The sequence below is a fragment of the Podarcis filfolensis genome (assembly GCF_964270895.1).
Source record: "Podarcis filfolensis genome assembly, chromosome: 8".
Lineage (NCBI taxonomy): Eukaryota > Metazoa > Chordata > Lepidosauria > Squamata > Lacertidae > Podarcis > Podarcis filfolensis.
This window is the reverse complement of record NC_139611.1, coordinates 24,000,117-24,023,573: the sequence shown is the minus strand read 5'-3', so window position 1 is coordinate 24,023,573 and position 23,457 is coordinate 24,000,117. Positions and strand designations below refer to the sequence as shown.

The window sequence follows — 23,457 nt, the reverse complement described above, 5'->3', positions numbered from 1 at the left end:
TTTATATCCCAGATATAGATGTGCAATATAACTGGAAATATACTCTTGGTAGTCTTATAATTTTCTCCTCGTTACTTCTATTGGCTTATTTTGCTGCTATTATATTTTGATGGTTGTTGCACCTTTATGCATTAAAACAATAAATAATTTGAAGAGGGACCTCTGCCTAGAACCCCAAGGAGCTGTTGACAGTCAGCATGGAGACCCTAAAAGGGCTGGATCTGTTCTGAGCATTTGCTAGATCACGCTTTTTCCACCGCTGCTGCCCCTTCTATTTCTGTTTCATTTTAATGGGGGTTAAGGATAAGAGGGCTAGAGCCACTTTTAATGTTTATGCAGCATTGTTTTAACACAGCGAAAGCCACTTTGCAAGCTCTTCTTAAAATAAAATAAAAATTACCAAGAAGGCTGAATAAATTCAGTTTTAAATGAATGTACCCCCCCCCCCCGGGTACAGTCAAGTCAGTTGATTCAGGATTCACTTGAAAACATTACATCAGTGGATTGGAATTACCGTAGAAGCCCTGCTTCCCAGAATCCAAAAAGGCTGCAACAGACTGTGAAAAACGCCGCTGTTTTTGAGCTCTGTATCAGGCCTGGCTCTACCAGAGTGAGACATTGGCTTTGGGCAGCTGATACTAGGGGCTGCGGCACCCTTACTTCCAGTGGCGTAGCGTGGGGGGTGCAGGGTGGGCCAGCCGCACCGGGCACAACATCTGGGGGTTAGGGTTAGGGGGCGCAAATCCACGGGTTAGGGGGCACAAATTACTTGCCTTGCCCCGGGTGCTGACAACCCACGCTACGCCACTGCTTACTTCTAAGACAGCCTGCCCTGTAGCCCCTAAAATATCTGTTGCATTGTAGAGAAGGGCACTGTCACCAGCACTGAAACAAATATTAGCTGCTATTTGGTTGAATTCTCTATATGGAATCAATGAGGAGGGTGGGTCTTTCACTGGCTGCAAGGTTTTCTTGGGCTGCCTCTGCTATGTAGCAAAGTGACTGAAAACTACACTTTCCTGATGGGAACTGTAGTCCAGAACTTATGGAGATCCACTGGGATGAATGAGGCTGGCACAGACAGTACTGCCTGTAACATGGATCAAGACTGCAGCTCAGAATAAGGCAAACTTCCTACGTTCTGTAGGTCAATATGCAGTTAATAGACGCCTTTAGCAATCAGCAGAGCATGTTTTTTTCAATATGCAATGGCTCGCAGACTTTGCCATACATGCATTTATAAAAATCACACTTCCTTTTGTTTTTCTTGTTTTTCTGGGTTAAGGGAACGTTCATATGGCAAAAGCTCACTGTAAACAGGAGGCTTTGCCCTTTAACTTCTCTTTTGAGTTCTCCTTTGAGAGCTTTCTGGAAGACACACTTCTGGTCACTGACTCCCCTGCAACACAGGAAACCCAGCTAATTTGCTTGACATTCACCACTTCGCGAAGCTCGCTCTCTTCCCCTGTGCGCTGGTTTCCTGCTTGTTCAGCCAAATTTTGGCAACTGGGGGAGGGAAGGGCAAAGGCTTGCTTCTGTCGTAGAGTGCACATGGCCCGGAGTTTTGAAAAACTGGGGTGGCAGGGGAGAGAACAGCTGGATGGAAGAGCTCCCCTGGTGTTAGGGACTGGGCAGAGGAGGAGGAATGGTGGAGACCACCTCCCCAGCCGGACCCTTCCAGAGAAGAAGAAAACAGTTCAGAATTACAACAGGGGTTTGCGGGAGGTCACAGCTCAGAGGAAGATGAGGGGGAAATTTGGGAAATAATGGGAGAGGAGGAGGAGAAGGAGACAGAGCAGGAGCAGCTGGCTGACATGTTATCACTAGAAAGCATTCCAGACCCACCATCTCCCAGAACCCGGCGAGCCTTAAAAGTAGGAGAGCAAAGAACACGGAGACAGATGGCCCTAAGTGGCAACCGTAAAGGGTGTGTGTGTGTGCTGTTGATGAATGAGGAAGTGGAAGAAAAGGCACAAAAGAACAGTGGCAAGGGAAATTGATGGACTATGCAGAACTGGCGAAACTGACATACAAACTGCGAGACAAGGACAACTGTGGCTTTAAAGAAGAATGGGAACTGGGGGGTAGGGGGTGGGAAGGAGGGGGTTTTTTCGGGGAGGGGGGAAATGGCGGGGGAATGAAAATGATATGTTTTTGATAATTTGTTATGTTGAAAGTCTTAATAAAACCTTTTTTTTAAAAAAAAGGAAGTGGAAGAAAAGGGGGTTGGAGATTTACTCGGGACAACACCACTATTTGAAGAGGCTGCATTCTCAAGCCTCTCTCTGTAAATATTGAATAGAAAGAAAGTGGTAAGGACTTTTCCTTGTCCTATACGTTCCTGGCAAACTTCCGTGGGGGTTGGTTCTCCTGCTGCCTGACACCTGGAGTTTCTTCATATTGTACATGGAGAGGGCCAGTGGTAGCTGATGCCCACTGGGACAGTCAGCAGGGAGATCAACAACTGCTGGAGCCAGAGGCAATGACGGGCAGAGACAACTAACTGCACCTTTGCCTGCCTCCCGCTCCTCTTCCTCCTTCCTGCAAGGGCAACACTGAGACTATGGAGGAGGAAGCCGACAGACAGGGCCACTTCCTGGACTGGCTGTAAGAAAGAAGAGCAGTTGGGCTCAGAGGAGATCGAGACTGAGCTTGATGGGGCTCCATTAGCCCTAGTGGACAAACTCCATCAACACACCCATTTCCTATTCAGATGCCCATGAGCTGGATGAATGCATCAGCTTAACATTTAGGACTGACTGCAAACACATTACCTGGAGGGCACAAGCTGCAACATTTACGGGTGGCTTCATCATATCGCTCCGTGCTTTGATTGTGGCACTGGTTCTGATTCTGGGGGGTGTACGGTAGTGAGGACACCTGCAGAGATCAAGAGAGAAAATAGGTCTTGAGTGGAGAGAAAGCTTGAGTTTGGCCATCACTACCCTGAGATCTGTGGGACGCGGGTGACCCTGTGGGTTAAACTTGCCGATCAGAAGGTCGGCGGTTCGAATCCCCGTAACGAGGTGAGCTCCTGTTGCTCGGTCCCTGCTCCTGCCCACCTAGCAGTTCGAAAGCACGTCAGAGTACAAGTAGATAAATAGGTACCACTCTGGCAGGAAGGTAAACGGTGTTTCCATGCGCTGCTCTGGTTCACCAGAAGCAGCTTAGTCATGCTGGCCACATGACCCGGAAGCTGTACGCCAGCTCCCTCGGCCAATAAAGCGAGATGCGTGTTGCAACCCCAGAGTTGGTCACGACCGGACCTAATGGTCAGGGGTCCCTTTACCTTTACCCTGAGCTCCTCAGGAAAGGGTGAGACACTGATTAGGGGCATAGGAGATAGCAAATCCAGTCCTAGTTCATGCTTGGGCAGAACTAATGTGTGACCCAAGCAGACCAAGGTATAACTAGTATTTCAGCCATGGTGGTGTCATGGTGAATCTTGAAGCACAGGAGTTCATCATGGCAGCGTCCAGAGCCCAGGCAACTGGTTCCAACAACCCTTAAGCCAGAGTTTCTCAAACCTGGGTCTCTAGCTGTTTTGGGACTACAACTCCCATCATCCCCAGTTAGCAGGACCAGTGGTCAGCGATGATGGGAATTGTAGTCTGAACATAACCCAAGTTTGGGAAACCCTGCTCTAAGCTGAAACCCAGGGGCTTTGATTTGGAGAAAAGTTGGTTTCTCTCCAGACGGCATTATACACAGGATTTCAGGGCCAACCATGTGGATGTGCTGGCAGATTAATGAGGGAGCTGATCTGTGCCACCACTGACCAGGCAACCACAGCAGCATGGGAATGAAGTGGCCTTGGACTCTGCGGCAAACTCATCACTGGCAAACTCATCACTGGCACATAGAAGTGGTCAGTACAACACCTTGAAATCAATAACTTTGCTGAAAGGCATCAAAGTGCGCAGCTGTGTGGGGAAAAAGTGACTCCACAGGCTTCTGTTTCTTATGGGCACAACAAGGCCACAAAAAGGTACTCTGGAGTATCTTGTGCGTATGAGTTTCATGCTGTTAGAAATGATGGTTCAGAAATAGTTGACAGCGCAATATGCAGAACAGAGGGTATGAGAAGAAGAGATTTATTACATGCAGGGTCGATAAAAATCAATGGGGTTTTTTTTTAAAAAATAAAATTAGATTTTTAAAATTTAAGTTGGATTTTTAAAATAAAATGCTTTGGGGGGGGGGAATCTTTCTAGTTATCTATTTAAGTTACATTATAGTCCAAAGGCTATTCATCAGGAAATAAGGATTTGCTTTAAGTGTTTCACATGTGCTAAAACTCAGTCAAAAAAAATTGTTTAACCACATCAGTTAACAAACATGGATACATACGCTATTGAGTTATTGTTTGAGTTAAATAAATTGTTTAAATTGTTATTAAGGAAATGATTATTTTTGTCCTTCCAATAAAATACAGCAGAAAAGTTGTCCAAATATAAACAATTAGCTCATTATCCTCACAATAATTTCATAATTATCTGTCTATGTATTTCTAATAGTATAACCTAATCAGTAATTTTGGATATAACTGTAAAAACTACAGTTTTCATTATTTATTTATTTATTTATTTATTTATTTATTTATTTTTATTATTTTTATTATTCCAAAAATGAAACCTTCATCTGGTTGCAAATATTAAGTTTATACCAGCAAAAATGAGTCTTTCTGTAAAAAAGAAAAAAAAAATTAAATCAAGTCTTACTGACTAGTGATTTAAATCGATTGGATTTAAATAAAATCCACCCTGATTACATGCCAAAGTGGCTTCTAACTGATTGTCCCACCCACACCCACCCCACCACCGCCAAAAACCTAGAAACCCAGCAGCTCAGCGGTAGAACTTCAGGTCCCAAGTTCAATCCCTGGTATCTCCATGTAGGGCTCCCTTTGAGAGCCAATCAGGAGGCATTTCACAGAAAGGCGATGAACACACTCCTGCTTCTCTCTTGATTCTGCCTTGCCTTGGAAGAAGGGCTGCAGCTCAGTAGCGGAGCACTGCTTTGCATGGAGAAAGCCCAGGTTCAATCCCTGGCGTCTCCAGGTGGCGCTGTGGTCTAAACCACTGAGCCTCTTGGGCTTGCCGATCGGAAGGTTGGTGGTTCGAATCCCCGCGATGGGGTGAGCTCCTGTTGCCCTGCCCCAGCTCCTGCCATCCTAGCAGTTCGAAAGATTGCCAATGCAAGTAGGTAAATAGGTACCGCTGCAGCGGGAAGGTAAACGGCATTTCCGTGTGCTTTGGATTCTGTCACGGTGTTCAGTTGTGCCAGAAGCGGTTTAGTCATGCTGGCCACATGACCCGGAAAGCTGTCTGTGGACAAACGCCGGCTCCCTTATCCTGAAAGCGAGATGAGCGCCACAACCCCACAGTTGCCTTTGACTGGACTTAATCGTCCAGGGGTATTTACCTTTACCATTACCTATCTCCAGGTAGAATTGGGAGAGAGAGACCCCTGTCTGAAATTCTAGTGTAGACACTGCCAGTCAGTGTAGACAATACTGAGGTAAATGAGCCACTGTTCTGACTTCCTGTATACCTATCTGGGCCAATTGCTACCCTAATAAACATGTGCAAACATAATCTGCAGGGAGATAATAAGAGAAATCAGAAGTAGGAACAAAAGGTGGAACAGGCCAAAATCAAGGGCAGCCTTCCTCCATGCTTTACTGTAAACCTCACAGTGACTTGACTAAGTTTGTTCTTTGGGAGCCAAGATAAACATCTGCACTGAAAGGGAAGTGTCATTTTAGTACACAGGGAAAATGTTTCAATTACTTCTCTGACAGGCATTTAACAGCATTCAGAACTAAGAACTCTCTCTAAGTGGGCTATTGGCCAATAAAAAAATAAGCTAGCAACAATCCAGTTACTTGTTTTCCTTTTTCTTTTTAATGTGTTTAAGTTGGCGCTTTGAGGAACAAGGAGTAAGACACCAATACAGTTCTGGGTGTTAGCCCCCTCAGAAAAACCCAAGAAGGAATGATTGCATGTCTGGTTTGGGCTGTTGCTGACTTTAGCTTAAGCTTGAAACCAGAAATAGTTTGGAGCAGAGGGGCTTGCTCTCAGTTCAAAGAACTTATAAGGAATTGCAAGCTGAGCTGAGACAGTGCTGGCCACGTGAAACATCACAATGCACATCAGAGTCTGCCTTGTGCATTTCATGACATTTAGAAAAGTTTTAACACCGGAGAGAATTTGAAAAAAAGAGGACAAACTTGAATTCCTTTTGAGAAGAAGAATGGAAGCTGCAATAGATCAGCCTAAGAACCTAAGAGCCTGCAGGATCAGGCCAATAGCCCATCTAGTCCAACATCCTGTTCTCAAAGTTGCGGCCAGATGCCTGTGGGTAACCCGCAAGCAGCACCCAAGCAGAAGAGCACCTGCCACTCCTGTGGTTTCCAGGAACTGGAAGCATTTCTGCCTCCAGCTGAGGAGGCAGAGCATAGCCATTATGGCCAGTGGCCATCAATAGGCCTTCTCTTCCATGAATGTGTCTGGTCCTCCTTTAAGGCCACTCATGTTGGTGTCCATCACTGCCTCCTGTTCTGGAATTTCACTATGCTCTGTGTGAAGTAAAGGTAAAGGGACCGCTGACCATTAGGTCCAGTCGTGACCGACTCTGGGGTTGCGACGCTCATCTCGCTTTATTGGCTGAGGGAGCCGGCGTACAGCTTCCAGGTCATGTGGCCAGCATGACTAAGCCGCTTCTGGCAAACCAGAGCAGCGCGCGGAAACACCATTTACCTTCCCACCGGAGCGGTACCTATTTATCTACTTGCACTTTTGTGCTTTCGAACTGCTAGGTTGGCAGGAGGAGGGACCGAGCAATGGGAGCTCACCCTGTCTCAGGGATTCAAACCGCTGACCTTCTGATCGGCAAGCCCTAGGCTCTGTGGTTTAACCCACAGCACCACCCGCATCTTTACTGTATACTGTATACTGTCTTAAACCTTCCACCATTCAGTTTCATGGCAGAAGTCTGAGAAACCTGAACAGATGAAGCAATAGGCTAAGAGCCCACGGAGTGATTTAGTATGATGGTCCTACCGCTTGGCTGCTTTCTAGGGGCAAAGGTGGTCTAAACCACTGAGCCTCTTGGGCTTGCCGATCAGAAGGTTGGTGGTTTGAATCCCCGCGTGCGATGGAGTGAGCTCCCCTTGCTCTGTCCCAGTTCCTGCCAACCTAAAGCACTCCAGTGCAAGTAGATAAATAGGTACCCCTGCAGCAGGAAGGTAAACAGTGCTTCCGTGCACTCTGGTTTCTGTCACGGGGTTCTGTTGCACCAGAAGTGGTTTAGTCATGCTGGCCACATGACCCGGAAAACTGTCTGTGGACAAACGCCGGCTCCCTAGGCCTTAAAGCGAGATAAGCGTTGCAACCCCATAGTCACCTTTGACTGGACTTAACCATCCAAAGGTCCTTTACCTTTTTTACCTAGGGGCAGTGTCGCCTACTGGTGTTCAAGGTGGTTGGCATATGAACATCTAAGGGGGTAATTTCACAGCAGGGAAGTGGAAGAAGTGTCATGGTTTGATCCTGGAGAAGAGAAGACTGAGAAGCCATCTTCAAATAGTTGAATGGCTGCCACATGGAGCAAGCTTGCTTTCTGCTGCTCCAGCAGGTAGGACCCAAACCAATGGATTCAGATTATAAGAAAAGAGACTTGGAACTGAACATTAGGAAGAACCTCTTGATGGTAAGAGCTGTTCAACAGTGGCATGGAATACCTCGGAAAGTGGTGGACTCTCCTTCCTTGGAGGTTTTTAAGCAGAGATTGGATGGCCATCTGTCAGTGATCCTTGAGGTGTGATTCCTGCATTGCAGGGGATTGAATTTAATGACCCTTGAGTTACCTCTACAATGCTGCAATTCTAAATGTATAGTGCAGAGGGGACCTTAACTGGATACAAGCTTTAAAAATGATTCCACATAAAAAAATAATAATAGTTCCAACAGAGATGCAAAGTGGGATGGAGATACCCACTTTCAAAGCCCTGTTGAAATTGATGGTGCTATTAATTGATGATGATGATGATGAAAATTCACATTTCCTAACTGCATGGCTCAGCAGCTCCAACAAGCGTCACTCAGGAAAATGCGGCAAGCAATAGAAAAACCGCAAGGCTTGTAACTGTGAACAGACATTATTTAAGACATCGAAAACAGGGCAGCTTGGTGTGGGAGTGGGGCAGGTCGCAAGGAAGAGGTTTGCAGCTGCCTGAACTATTTTTAGGCCAATCTGTTTGTGGTTTGCACAGAACACACAAGATCAAGGTCCACTGCAAAAGTAAAACTCAAATTAAAAGTCAACCTCATTCAGCAGTGTAGCTCCTAATCTAGAAATCTTCCATTCAAGAACAAAGAGAAAGATAAAGCAGACCGCATTAAATAAATGTATTTGAGTGATGTGGCTGAGGTTTTCCAGAAAGTACTTATCTTCTGCATGGTAGATAAACAGGGCCAAAAGGAAGATCACTGACACCACAAAGAATCATGTCACAAGAATTAGCAGAAAGTTGGGCTTGGCCCATCGTTGAGCTACTGGCCAATTTGTGGTGGACCATCTCACAAGTGGTGGTTAGAATTCTTGCCGGGGATACTAGTCTAATTGGAATAGCTCTGTTCCACATTCCTTATGTTCTTACTAAGCCAAGCTGCACACTCAGGATTACTCAATGCCTATTGATTTCCCCTTCGCTATTAGGAGAGCTCTAACCATGCTTCCTAGCCTTGAGCTGCTTGGCAAGAACAAGCCATGGTTTACCAGTTTTGATGAAACATTAAACTACAGCTGCCCTGTGCAGAAAGGGAGGATCACTGCATGCAAAGGGAAAGGGGAGAATTGGAGTCCTTGAGATGCACTGATGTAGCAGCAAGCCATAGTTTGGCATTATTGTCAGGATCAGCCCAGTACCTGAAACTGAATCTCTTCATCATGCCCATAAAGGTATCTCCTAGTATGAGTCAACGTCAACTCAAGGGGAAGTCACTTGTGGAGTGTGAAAGGTGGCAAGAAGCAAACTTTTTGAGTTTATGGTCCATGGTCTCTCCCGCCTTCAGGTGCGCCAAAAATCTACATGCCAAGGGCACAAAGGATTATAGAGGAGCAATGAGGGACAGTCTTGGAGTGTAATGTTCTGCTGCCAATCAGAAGCTGCGCTTTGGATTTCAAACATTTTGAAAGTCGAATGGACTTCCAGAACGGATTCCATTCGACTTCCAATGTACGGCTGTATGTAGCTGAATACTGCCCCAGTAAGAAATTTGGATGAAAACTCTGGTGAATTTTCACGATGACTTTTAAAAAAAGAAAGAAAGAAAAGAAATGAAATTGCAAACTGATGTGGAAATGTGGAGAATTCAGCTGAAGACTGGAAAAAGTGATGAGTGGAGAGAACCAAAACTGACAGATTTGCTCATTCGCGCACGTGAGACCAGCCCACCCTGCGCTCGTCAGTTGTGGTAGACCTCAAGGTCACAGAGGAAGGTGGAAGGTGAGCTAGACCCCCTCTTCAGGTGAGAAGGTAACTCGAAAGGGGGAGAAGCAGTGACGGGCTGACGAACTCTGCCCACCCAGAACGCATAATGGTAACAGCTAAAAGGGGGGTAATATGCTGAGATGGAGACAGGAAACAACAGAAAGAATAGCCATACCGGCTGCATGACAAAACCACAGTGATGAAGCCACCCACTTTCTGACATCAGAACCTGTGGCTGTGGAACGAAAAAAGAAGAACAGAATATGAGGTCGCTGTGCAAAGCAGCAAAATTTTGCACATATGAAAAAGGGAAATGAAGTTCCGTTTCCTGCTCCCTCCGAAAAACATAAATGTCCATTGAGCGATATTAAAGAAAGAAACACCAACCGGGTCACATTTTGCTCACAGAGAGGGGCAAGGAAGAAGCCCAGGAAATGCAGAGCGCATGATTCATTGTGAGACCACACTCTTGTGCAAGAACGTCGCTGTCGCACCGAAAGGGGGGCTTTTGGATGCGCATCCTACACATGACCCAAATTTCACGTGCGGGGAAAGCCCATTCCAAAGGTCTGCTATGGCGTGGTGGTTAACCTCAGGCCTGGGGAAAGAATGTTCCCCCTGACCCAGGAATCCCTATACAGCCCTTGGGACTCTCCCCAGGCCACACAACAGCCCTGATCGGCACCCTCTTGCAATGCTGTGTTGAGGCCAATGGTGAGCCCGAGAAAGCACTGGGCAATTTCTCCTTCCCCCTGGAGAAATTCAGCTAAGTAGTCGCTGCCACCCTCCCAAACCACCTGCACGTAGGGTGGAGAATTTTGGGGGTCCACTTGGGAAAAGTTCTAACATCAGCACAAGTGGGCATTTGTGTCCTCCCCCCGTTTCTGGTGGGCTCTGCAATGAGATAAGCAGGCACCTGACTGGTGACTATCAGAGATGGAGAGCAGCTCTTTGGGGTTTCAGCCAAGCCCCTTTCCGTTATCAGACAAAGTTCCTGGAAGATGGCAATTGCGTGAACATTGGCCTCTCAGAAAAAAACAAAATGTTCTTCCTTTGAGGTATTTAAGCAGAGGCTGGGTGGCCAACTGCCCACTGTTTGTCAGCTGTGATTTCTGCATTGAAGGGAGTCGGAATAACAACAACAACAACAACAACAACAACAACAACAACAACAACAACAATAATAAAAATTTTTATTTATACCCCGCCCTTCCCAGTTCAAAAACCAGGTCAGGGCGGCTAACAACAAATTTAAAACACTTTAAAACACTTAATTATAAAAGCAGCATAAAATACAGTATAAAAACATGAATAACAATAAAATTCAAAAATCGAAAATAAGACGACTCTCGGGTTCCCTTCCACCTCTACAATTCGAAGTTCTAAACTACACCACTGCCCTGACAGCTGCTGCATGAAAACTTGTGGGGCGTAGGTGGAGTCACTCCCAGGATCGCCCTATAAACTCTATACCCTTTTAAATGTGTTTAGCGGAGTGGGGTTATTGGTTTGTTCTTGTTTTTATTATGTATTTTGTGTTTTTTATCTTGTATTTTTATGTTGTGAACTGCCCTGAGTTCTATGGGTGATGGGTGGTATACAGATTTAATAAACACTAATTATTATTATCAGCAGCAGCAGCATTGAGTTGACACAGCAGCCCTCTGCCTGAAACCCTGAAGAGCACTGCCAGTTCTGGGCTGGGTGGGCTGCTTGTCTGACTCAGTATAAATCAGCCCTTTCTCCAGAAACATGAGGGCTAGAATCTTACTTCACGTTTAAAAGAAAGACCGTAGCTTGGTGGTAGAGCAACAGCTTTGCATGCGGAAAGCTCCAGGTTCAACCCCTAAAGGCATCTCTAAGTAGGGGGGGGGGGAAAGTTCCTGTTTGAATCCCTGGAGAGCAGCTGCCAGTCAGTGTAGACAACACTGAGCTACATGGACCAATGGGCACAGGGCAGTTTCCAATATTATCTTTATCGGTTTTCTAAAAAAACAACAAATGCTGTTCTCTCCTTGGCTTGATCATATGCCTGTTTGATACTTGGCACAGCTGCCTGCGGGTTTCTTCATTCTGGGGCGATGACTCACAGCAAGGCGCTGTTATTTCCTAACTGTTACGTTAGCCCTTTCCAAAACACAGCGATACAGTTAACGTGAGAGTCACACTTCAGGGATGGATTTGAGTCACACTTCCTGTAATCTGCCTATTTGCGATACCTTCCCCCCACCCCCTTGTGTGGGGGTGTTAAGGAGGTAGCAAGCTTTGCTGCAGGGAGACTGCAGTTCAGCATGGAAAAATTACCGCACAACTATTTGCACTGGTATCCTCACTTTGCCTCCAAGGAGCTCAAGGCAGCATACATGCTTCCTTCCATTTTTTTCGCCCTCACAACAACCCTGCGAGGTAGAACTGAGCTGAAAGGCAGTGAGTAGCTCAATGATAATTTGGATTGGGGTCTCCGCAGTCCTAACCTAAAGCTCTAACTAGCTCACAAAGGTGTGTACTGCCAAAGAGAGCAAATTGTATAAGACATGGGGCTACCACTCCTGCTTATGTTGCTCGCCAGACCCACGTGTGCCCCCCCAGCCCTGCTTTATTCGAACCCCTGCCATTGTTTAAAAATGCAATTTTAACGTTCTCTTTTGCCCCCTCCCTTCATGCAGATCCAGGATTGCAATGAGGTACTACAAATCCTCCAGTGTGGGCTGTGTGACGACAGCCTTGTGTTTTTATGTATATAGGAAGAAAAGGGAACCATTCAACTGATGAAGGGGGATTGCAGTGGGAATATTTTGGCAGCTGAAGGTCCCACACTCATGTGGCACAGAGAGCAGAGGTGTGCTCTTAAAAAGTGCACTGCAAAGGAACGCATATGCTAAGCTGGTTGTAGCTCAGTGGTTAGAGCAGATGCACTGCATACAGAAGCTCCTGCGTTCAATCCCAGCACCTCTAGGTAGGAAGCATCCACAGTCCTAGGGTCCCAGTCTGTCAATTTGCATTGAGAAGCAAACACAAATAAATAATAAAACTCTGTGCTTCAGGGCACAGATTTTTGGGCACTCCCAAATGACCTACTTATTGAACGTTCCTCCTGACATGTTTGCAGGGAAGCGAGGTGATGTTGCTTCAAAGCAAGCATTTCACCGTCACTTTCCTTCCTGCAAAAAGTCTGGGGTAGCGTCTTTGTTTGGGGAGACCTCCAGAGCAGCTTTAATGGCACAGCCTGAATTTGCTGCCAAGTGATGGAATCACAGCTGAAAACAGCCACAGACTGGATTAGACCTCCTTGCAGTTACAGCAAGGGAGCAGAAGGTGGCTGGTGGGGAAGGTTTGGAGGCAGCAGAGGTGCCACAAGTACCGCATTTTTCCTCTCTATAAGACGCACCAGACCATAAGACGCACCTAGTTTTTGGAGGAGGAAAACAAGAAAAAAAATACTCTGAATCCCAGAAGCCAGAACAGCAAGAGGGATTGCTGTTCTTGCTGTTCTGGCTTCTGGGATAGCTGCACAGCCTGCATTCGCTCCATAAGACACACACACATTTCCCCTTACTTTTTAGGAGGGAGAAAGTACGTCTTATAGAGCGAAAAATACGGTACCATTTCTGGTTCGGCCTCAAACAGCAAAATGTATTAGGAAATGAAATAGGAAGGGAGGCTGGGGTAACGTTTGCATTGTTTCGAAAAGCTGAGATTATCCTCTGGCCAAATATTGTTCTTTTCCAACTCCTTCCAAGTAACTGTTTCACTCAGATAAGATTTTGGCAGGGAGGCAGCTGTTAATTAAACATTTTGTTCAGGAATTGGTGTGTGGGATTGCCACTTGTTCCTATGGGAATGTTGAGCAGGCAGTTTCCCTTGTAAGCTCTAGGAAGCTCTAGGGAGGGGGGGGAGAGATGAGACGTACCATAGAATCAAAGAGCTGGAAGGGACCCATCGAGTCCAATCCCCTGCAATGCAGGAATCGCAGCTAAAGAAACCATGAGAACAGACAGGCGCATGTTTGAGAAGTTGCCTAGCCATACAAGGCAACCTAAATGTTCAAAGGGACTGAGTGACTCCCAGATGAGGAAAGGTAGAATCACACTTGGTTGAAGTGTTTGGGGCATTTTAAATTGTGAGAAAATGAGAGTAGGAGATGGCACGGGGTAAGTTTTTTTTTTAATTGTGTGTGGCATGGAAAAAGTGGCTAGAGAAAAGTTTTCTCCTTCTTAAGCAGCACTAGAACTCCTAGAATGCAATAATAATAATAATACAGTGGTACCTTTGGTTGTGAACAGAATCCGTTCCGGAGCCCCGTTCACAACCTGAAGCGAACGCAACCCGCGTCTGTGCACACACGGGTCGTGATTTGCCGCTTCTGCGCATGCACATGACGTCATTTTGTGCGTCTATGCATGCGCGAGCGAGGAAACCAGGAAGTAACCCTTTCCTGTACGTCCGGATTGCCGTGGGACGCAACCTGAAGAGACGTAAGCTGAAGCTAAGGTAACAAGAGGTATGACTGTAATTATTATTATTATTATTATTATTATTATTATTATTATTATTAATTTCTACCCCGCCCATCTGGCTGGGATTTCCCAGCCACTCTGGGCGGCTTCCAACAAGACATTAAAAATACATTAAAACATCAGTCATTTAAAACTTCCCTAAACAGGGCTGCCTTATTTTCTTGACATCTGATGGGAGGGCGTTCCACAGGGCAGGCGCCACTACCCAGAAGGCCCTCTGCCTGGTTCCCTGTAACATTCAGCAACCAACAAAACTGAATGCTGGGAGTTTTAGAACAGATAACAGAAAGGACTTTTACACACAGCGCATGGTTAGACTACGGAAGTCACTCCCACAGGAGGCAGAGATGGGCACCAGTGTGCATGGCTTTAAAAGAGGATTAGGAAAATTCAGGCTATCACTAGCTACTAGCAATGATGGTGATGCTTTGCCTCCATAGCTGGAAGCACCAAATGCTTCTGAATACCAGTTGCTGGAAGCCGCAGGAGGAGAAAGTGTTCTTGTGCTCAGGTCCCGCTTGCAGGTTTCCCAGGGCATTTTGAGAACTGATTTAGGACTGGATCGGGCATGGACCTGATTATATTTCCCTGTGCTAGATTCCGTCAGGCCATTGGTCCATCTAGCTCTGTATTGTCTACACAAGTGTTCTTCAAGCTTAGGTCCCGAGATGCTCTTGGCCTGCATCTCCTATCACCCCTACCATTGAGCAAAGCTGGCTGGGGCTGATGAGAGACAGAGCCCAACAACATCTGGAAGGTCACCACTTCCCCATCCCCATGTCAAAGGATACAGATTTCATCCTCAACTTAACCGTGATTTAATCCCAGCATTATTATTCTTGCCTCTTCCTCTTCACTTCCCTTTTTTAGTTTAGAGATCTTGAGACGAGCAGCAACCAGCAGAGAGAGAATTAATTGTCGAGAAGCAAGGTTAGCCTTGGCACTCTCATCAATGAATAAGAGACATAGCTCAGCATCCAAGGTGACCTGCTGGCCAACAACAATACCCGTCTCTATTGCAACCTGCTTCCCGAACTTGTGTACATAGTCGCACCCCTACCGCAAATACCAATATGTTCCTCGTACCTTACAACCCTGTTCATCTAGTGATCTCTCACGGGTGGAAGGATGCGCCTTGTTATTCTATGGGAAAAGTCATGCTTCTTGCCATTTCGGGGGGGGGGGCGTAATCTGACTCATAAAATACATGCCGCCGGCGGTGAAATAGACCTCTCCGGCTTTGCTTCAGCTTAGGGGCCGTTTGTGATTAACATGACAAAACAATCTCATGGCTGGCACATTCCCACTAAATATGTGTTTATTTGGCAACATGCATGAACATCTGGTACGTTCCTTGTATTCCACTAAGTAATATATTTTACACCATTCGTTCTTTTAAAGCCTCCTATGATTATTATTTTATTGTCTTGTGATGTTGTGGTGTGGTGTAGTGGTTAAGAGCAGTGGACTCGTAATCTGGTGAACTGGGTTTGATTCCCTGCTCCTCCACATGCAGCTGCTGGGTGACCTTGGGCTAGTCACACTTCTCTGAAGTCTCTCAGCCCCACTCACCTCACAGAGTGTTTGTTGTGGGGGAGGAAGGGAAAGGAGAATGTTAGAATGTTTGAGACTCCTTAAAGGTAAAGGTAAAGGTACCCCTGACCATTAGGTCCAGTCGTGGACGATTCTGGGGTTGTGGCGATCATCTCACTCTATAGGCTGAGGGAGCTGGTGTTTGTCCGCAGACAGCTTCTGGGGCATGTGGCCAGCATGACTAAGCCACTTCTGGCGAACCAGAGCAGCACACAGAAATGCCGTTTACCTTCCTGCTGGAGCAGTACCTATTTATCTACTTGCACTTTGATGTGCTTTCGATCTGCTAGGTCCTGCTAGGGAAGGAGCAGAGACCAAGCAACAGGAGCTCACTCCATTGCGGGGATTCAAACTGTTGACCTTCTGATTGGCAAGCCCTAGGTTCTGTGGTTTAGACCTACCACGCCACCCGTGTCCCTTTGAGACTCCTTAGGGTAGTGATAAAGCAGGATATCAAATCCAAACTTTTCTTCTTCTTTTTCTTCTTCCTGTTTTTTGGCTGATAGGGTGAACCTACAGAATCAGCAGCTTGACACAATCATCCCTTTGGAACTTTCTTCTCTATAAGGGTCGCTTACTTTTACGGAAAGGGCTGGTGCTGTGATGTTTCTATTGAACCCATCTGATCTCTTATATGTACATATTGTATATGAAAATATACATATATGTATCTATTTTAATACTACTACCAATGTCCTGCCTTGTTAATAGCTGCCCATTCTGAGTTAATTCTTCAAATCTGGGAATCCCCTTCTTTTCTCAATTAATAAAATCTGCAACGAAAGGGGGAGATCTTTCTGTTCAGTCTGTCATAAAACAGGATGCAAACCTTTGCCAATATACATCCAGGACTTTTTTTTCCAGCTGGATCTCAGTTCCGGCACCTCTCAGGTGGGCGCCATTGTCATTATAAGAGAACAAGGGAGGCGTTTGTGCTGCGTTCTGGCACCTCTTTTTCTAGAAAAATAACCCTGTATACTTCTATACCTTTGCTGCTCATTGCTAAACTAAGTTGAAGGTAAACATATGAAACAGATAAGAAGTTTGGCATAAACTAGCCAGTCAAGTATTTACTGTTTATGGTCCCAACCCTCAGCATATGAGTCTTCACTGTGTTTGAGTCATGCTTTCACTGTCTACCTCTGGCCTTTGCCCTGCCGCCATCACCGTTAATCTAAGGAGTAAACACGACCAAACTTTTGTTGTAATAATACAGTGGTACCTCAGGTTACATACGCTTACATAGAGAAGGCTCTAAACTCAGGTTAAAGTCCCCGTTTCACCGAGTGATGCTGAACCTTAGAAATTAAAAGGAGCTATAATAATGACCTAAAGTCAAAATAAGAAAGATGCTGTTTCCAGATCAGGCCTGAGGGTGCCTCCAGCCTGTCACTGTTTTGCAAGAAGGATTCAAACGCATACAGAGAAATTTCGGTTTGGGCAATTAAAGTTGATTCAAGTGCTCTGTCACCCTGACACAGCAAACCCACTGTTAAAAAAAGGAACCAGACATTTGCAGTTAGGAAAAAGGAAATGCATTGAAATGTGTGGGGTGGGTGGGTGTATAAACAGTATGCAAAGCAAACGAGGAGGAATGCTCCTTGTCCTGCAAACTGCAAATTGAAACAAATGCTCAATAAAGACCAGACATAGTTTAAGACTCGCATAAGGCTCTTGCAAGCAAATTAGGATGAATGTTCAATAAACAACGAATGCTCAGTCAAGTGGAAGAGCCCTGGGACTTTCCCTAAAATCCAGGCCCTTTCATGCACTACTTGCATACGGGGTGTAATTATGAAGACTTTGCTTTCAACATTGCATGTGTTGCCTATGGTTGCTTGAAGAGGAAAAAGCAGCTCAGTCCTTATCGCATGTAGAGCTTCTGTCAATGGTTGTGATGCCTAATTATTTAGAACTGCAAAATCCCAAGCAGAGGTCTCCAACAATTTTTTTTTTCAAATTGTGCAACAAAATGACAAGAGGAGTTCTAACGTAAATTCAATGCAAAGAGAGAGAGAGGGCAATGGGATAAAAAATAAAAAAGAAACTGTAAATCCCCAAAACTTCCCATGTATACCAGGGCTTCACTGATTGTGCTTTCTCCAGAAAAAAAAGGGGTTGTGGTGAGCAGCAAATGTCAACTCGGTGCAAAGAAAAGAAACTTAAACACAAGAGTCCATCCCACACAGACAAGTTATTGACGTGCCTCAAAAGAGCTGTGTGACAGGTATAGGAAGGGCAGTTTTGTGTTGGGGATTTTGAAGAAAGGGCTTGAAGTTTTATTTTAAGAAGGCCTCTTTGGATCAGGCTGATGGCCCATCTAAGTCCAGCATCCTGTTCTCACAGCGGCCAACCAGATGCCTAAGGCCGGTTAAAAATTATACAGAAATTAGGGGAAGGATTTGCTGAATTGAATTAATTAGAGATTGGAATACAGAAAGGGGAGGTATGAGGAGGTCGGGAAAGTAAGTTTTATGAATATAAGGGATTGAAATTATACGTGTTGTTGTATGTGTTTTGTATGTTTTGTATGCATTTTTACTGTTTCTGTTTTTTGTTTTGTTTTTTTATTTTATATAAACTTTTAAAAAACCTTAATAAATATCTTATATATATATAAAACAACAACCAGATGCCTAAGGCCAGCACTGGATGTAGCAGTGGGTTCACTCTTAAGTACGTAGGACTTAGTTGGCCACAGCCCCATGCAGAGAAATTGTGTTATAGAAACAAATAAATTCAGGACACTTCCAGATTTGCTATTTCGCAAAAGAGATACAATCACGCACCAGTAAAATCAGGCAGCAGAAATTGAAGTGAATTTGGGACCCTTGATCAACAAACCTGCTGCCTCTCCTATTTTTATTTTTTAGAAAAGGACTCTTTTTTTTTTGCAGTAAGAAACATGCCAGGAAAATGTGCTGGACAGTGTGGCATAACAATTCCTTGGCGTGATGTCATCTAACCAGCCCACAAACAAATCAGGAGAAACGCTCGATAAACAACCAACATCACCTAACCTCTCTGGGGAAAAAACTATTTGCCAACAAATCAGGGTGAGCTCTGAGCAAAATGACAGCCACCAGATGTGGTGGCCATGAGTTTTAGGCTGCAATCCCATGCGCTTAATAATAATAATAAATTTTATTTATACCCCGCCCTCCCCAGCCAAGACTCAGGGCTCAGGGTGGCTAACAACCGATATAAAAACAAATTGATTGAAATACAACTGAAAAACAAGATTAAAATACGACATTAAAACATTAAAATGCAGCCTCATTTCAATGGAAACTCAAATCAAAAACTTGGGACTTACTTCTGAGTAACCACATAATAGGCTTGTGCTTGAAAATGGGATGAGACACATTCCTGGAGGACTGTTGACGGGTATCTGTTTGTTTTATTTACATCCCACCTTTATTTCAATGAGCCCAAAGTGCTGAGCACCATTCTCCCTCCCTCCCACCTACCTATCACCCATTTTATCCTCCTAACAGCCCTGCGAAATAGGCCAAGCTGAGAGGGTCACAACTGGTCCACGGCCACAAAGAAGTTTGAACCTGGAATACTCTGTTCCTAGCCAGACATTCTGCACCAGGCAGTCTAATGCTTATCTGCTCAAAACTCCCACTGGAAAAAGCTGAAATGTGGTCTGGATACAACCACCCCTGGCCTGGTTTCCTCCAAATATTTTGGTCCTGGTGACTGGGAAGGTTCTTGCAACCTGTAGCAGAACCGAGCGCATCTTTACAACAAAAGTGAAGACCAAGACTCTTTGGGACTTGGAGACTTCTGTATCACAGGTGAGCCTCGGAGAATTTTTCTTAAAACTGAAACAGCAGAATTATCTATTGTATGAATTTGCTGAGCCCACCCACAAGGAATGCTCTCTTCCAATTTGTTGCCTCTGAAGAAGACTATAAATTAAAATGTGCCTGCAGCGTTTTCTTCAAACACACTTGTTGCAACAGGCTTGCTTCTTGAGGATATCAGAGTTTGGGTCGACCAGATCTTTGCATTTCATGGCTGCGGCACAGTCAGCATTGGACAGAAATATCCGGTTGGCTCAGGTAGATATTTCAGAACACATTGTCTTGATAGAACACACAATGTCTGCACTTCAGTGTTGTGAAGCTGCATATGCCTGCTTGGGTATTACTGTATATATTCTACTGTCCAAAGTCCAGGCATTTACAAAGGCTTAGTCTTCGCAAAGTTTCTAAACCTTTGCATTACACAGTGTTTATTTAGTACCTTGCCTGTATCTCCTCCTTTGTAATGCAAAGACTATACGAGCTGCTGAAAAGTTTTATAGCTATGGTAACCTGTATTTTCCATCAATCATTCCCTGCCCCACTGAATGTGGAGAGATTCAAATATATGTTTTTAGGGTGGGGAGGCAAGTACAGTGGTACCTTGGATTACAAACGCTTCAGGTTACAGACTCTGCTAACCCAGAAACAGTACCTCGGGTTAAGAACATTGCTTCAGGATGAGAACAGAAATCGTGCTCTGGCGGTGCAGCGGCAGAAGGCCAGTACCTCGGGTTCAGTACTTAATTCGTTCCAGAGGTCCGTACTTAACCTGAAGCTGTTCTTAACCTGAAGCACCACTTTAGCTAATGGGGACTCCTGCTGCTGTCGCGTCGCCGGAGCTCGATTTCTGTTCTCATCCTGAAGCAAAGTTCTTAACCTTAACTATTTCTGGGTTAGCGGAGTCTGTAACCTGAAGCATCTGTAACCTGAAGCGTATGTAACCCAAGGTACCACTGTAATCCTTCTGCCTCTGGGGAAGGGACAGAGCAATATCCTGGGAGGAGGAGCAATATAGCAGCTTCCCCGTGAATGGAGATATATAGTCACACTGTTGCATGTACCTGTTGGATGTCTGCCTGTCTCATGGAGACATGGAATGCACTCCAGAGAACTTTAGGTGCTGAATCGAATGTGGGGCTGGGCTTTAAGGACACAATAAGGCATCTGTTAAAAGGGGATTGGCAGTGGATGGGATATAATTAATTAAAAACGATTCTTAACTGCTTAATGCTATTAAAAATAAACCCTAGGGAAACCCAGAGTGAAAAGCAGGAATGGTTGGCACTGTCCGGGCACGAACCTGGGGGGGGGGGGGCGGACTTGAGAGGCTTTTCCTGGCTTCGGTTCTTGGGGGTCCTAAGGACACGGTAGAGGGCTGGCTTGGGGGTGGGAGGGTGTCCGTGGACTGGGTTGTGGGGGGGAGCTGAATAGGATAGTGGGGGTCGCGCTTTGTGCTTCTAGGAAAAGAAGGGGGTCTCTTGATGGGGGTTGGATGGGAGCCTGCCTCTGTGATTTGGTTGGGGGCTGAATGTGACGGGGCAGCTCTAAGGACACCGGGTGGGGGAACCTGGGGACGACGACTCTGTCCTAGGGGTGGGAGAGCCCACGGAAAGGGGTTGCCTCTCTTACCTTCAGGAGCCCCACCAGTTGCAGCGCCCCATAGAGGAGGAGCCCCGCGGAGCGACAGCGCGCCGACATCTCGCTCACTCGCAGCGGAAAGCGAAAGGAGCGGCGGCTGTTGCCTCGGGCGCCCCAAGTCGAGGCGAGATCCAAAGGGGCGGGGAAGGGGCCGGCCCGGAGGAGGGATTGGACCCGAGGAGCCAAAGTAGGGGGATACACCGGGCGCCTCTGAGCATGCCCAGAGAGCGCTTTCTCGCAATCCCGAGGAGAGTTTTGTGCAATACAGTGGTACCTCGGGTTACATACGCTTCAGATTACAGACTCCGCTAACCCAGAAATAGTGCTTCAGGTTAAGAACTTTGCTTCAGGATAAGAACAGAAATCGTGCTCCGGCGGCGTGGCAGCAGCAGCAGGCCCCATTAGCTAAAGTGGTGCTTCAGGTTAAGAACAGTTTCAGGTTAAGAACGGACCTCCGGAACGAATTAAGTACTTAACCCGAGGTACCACTGTATACGCGCGCAGAGGCGTCGCTCTCGCGGAATAAGCGATCGCTAAGGAAGCGCGGTTCTCGGGACGCGCTCAGAGGCATCTCAGAGGCATTCTTCCCAGGCTGGAAACAATGACATCTAAGCATGTGCAAAGAACTTCTGCCGCCGTTGCTCCCTCCCAGCCCGCAGTGACCCTGGACACACAGTGAGACGCTTGCTTCTGCTTCTCGGTCCTGCAATCGCGACTTCAAGGAAGAATGGAAACTTTTTTTACAAATTACTTAAAAAGACAACAAAATGATCTGAACTCCTTGGCAGGTTTTGAATAAACATCCGCAAATTTATTAGTTGAACGTTTAATAGATAAGGCAAAGATAGGTACAATTTTATAACGTGCAGAGAACAATATGTGCAAAGGAATCAGAGAGGGGAGCTGAGGAAAGTTCTTGGGGGGGGGGAGTGGGAGGGATGGCGGGGTGTGTGCGGAAACAATGTAATTGATTATTTGGACTGATAATTTGTTATGTTGAAATTGTTTAATATATTTTTTTTAAAGAAAAAGAAAAGAAACATTGTTGGTCCTGAATCCGTTTTAGAATGGTGATATTGATCGTGACAACAATCGTGGCGCCTTGTATACAACAGAGCTAGCTTGCTGAGGCGCCTGTTTACCGGTATTTTCCCCGTGGCAATCCTGTTAGAAGTTTGACTCCATTTACTTGACAGAGCTCTTTGAAGGCCACAGGGTCGATTCCTATACGCACTATCCTCATGTTCCTGCATTGCAGGGGGCTGGACTAGATGACCCTCGGGTCCCTTCCATTTCTACCATTCTGCAATTCTATATGCAAAGCCTGGGGCGTTTGGCTAGCGAATCTGGTTGGAGAGCAGACTCCACCTGTTTCAGTCTCACACACGGAGATGATTGTAGACTAAGAAAAATAACGAAGTAATTTATAGTAAGGAAGTAACTCAGGTAGATATATATATATATATATATATATATATATATATATATATATATATATATATATATAGGTCTCTAACCTAACTAGCTCATCTGGAGAAGACAAAAGGCAGCCTTCTTTACTCCTTTGTTCTCAGAGAATAACTCCAACGTGAACTTCTCCTCTTGAGGTCCGATAGAGAGAAATAAGTGTGAGGAGGAGGAAGTTGTAAACAGGATGCAACCTAAGATATATCAGTATAGTCAACAAAGAGAGCAATAGGGAGAGATAAGTCAGCATAGAGATAAAGGTTCAAGGATAATCTGGGACTCTGGAAGTTCCTCCTTCTGTCTTAACTCCATGCAACCTCTCTTCTGCAAGCTGACTTGTACCTAAACTTCAAACAAATCCACTTGGTTCCATTTATATCAGGGGCATAAAATGTAGCTTTGTTGTTCTTTTTCTCTATTTGCACGGAAGCTGGTTTGGGGAAAATGCATCAAAATGCAGCATTTCCAAGAAAGAATATGATAGATACAGGTTAGAATATGGATCGTAGATATAAACTGTGCATGTAACACCACTTTCTAAACCAGTGGTGGAAGCAGAGTGGATGCAGAGTAAATGGGAAATCTAACATGTGGAGAAAACACTTTTTTCTGTGCCCCCAGGAGTGTTCTGATATACAGTGGTACCTCGGGTTAAGAACGTAATTCGTTCTGGAGGTCCGTTCTTAACCTGAAACGATTCTTTACCTGAAGCACCACTTTAGCTAATGGGGCCTCCTGCTGTTGCCACGCCGCTGGAGCATGATTTCTGTTCTCATCCTGAAGCAAAGTTCTTAACCCGAGGTACTATTTCTGGGTTAGTGGAGTCTGTAACCTGAAGCGTCTGTAACCTGAGGTACCCCTCTATCTTCTTAACCTCCCTCTGTTTATGAGTTTATAGATGAGCTGCAGTTACTCATATCCCCCACTGTTT

General features: G+C 45.5%; 1 protein-coding gene across 2 annotated transcripts in view; it reads right to left on the bottom strand.

Moving 5' to 3' along the window:
* The window catches only part of LOC310769431 (tumor necrosis factor receptor superfamily member 1B-like), a 39,286-nt gene extending 18,108 nt beyond the window's left edge, over positions 1-21,178 (bottom strand). Inside the window, exons 1-2 of one of the 2 annotated variants that reach the window (XM_083628790.1) lie at positions 21,051-21,178; positions 2,775-2,880 (exon numbers count right to left, since the gene is read on the bottom strand). In XM_083628790.1, the coding sequence (XP_083484916.1) occupies positions 2,775-2,880; positions 21,051-21,119 (175 nt within the window). In that variant the 5' untranslated portion in view covers positions 21,120-21,178. Of the gene's footprint in view, positions 1-2,774; positions 2,881-18,922; positions 19,056-21,050 lie in introns of those variants that run through there. The other variant, XM_083628791.1, reaches the window with a different exon arrangement.
* Between the last annotated feature and the right edge of the window lie 2,279 nt (positions 21,179-23,457).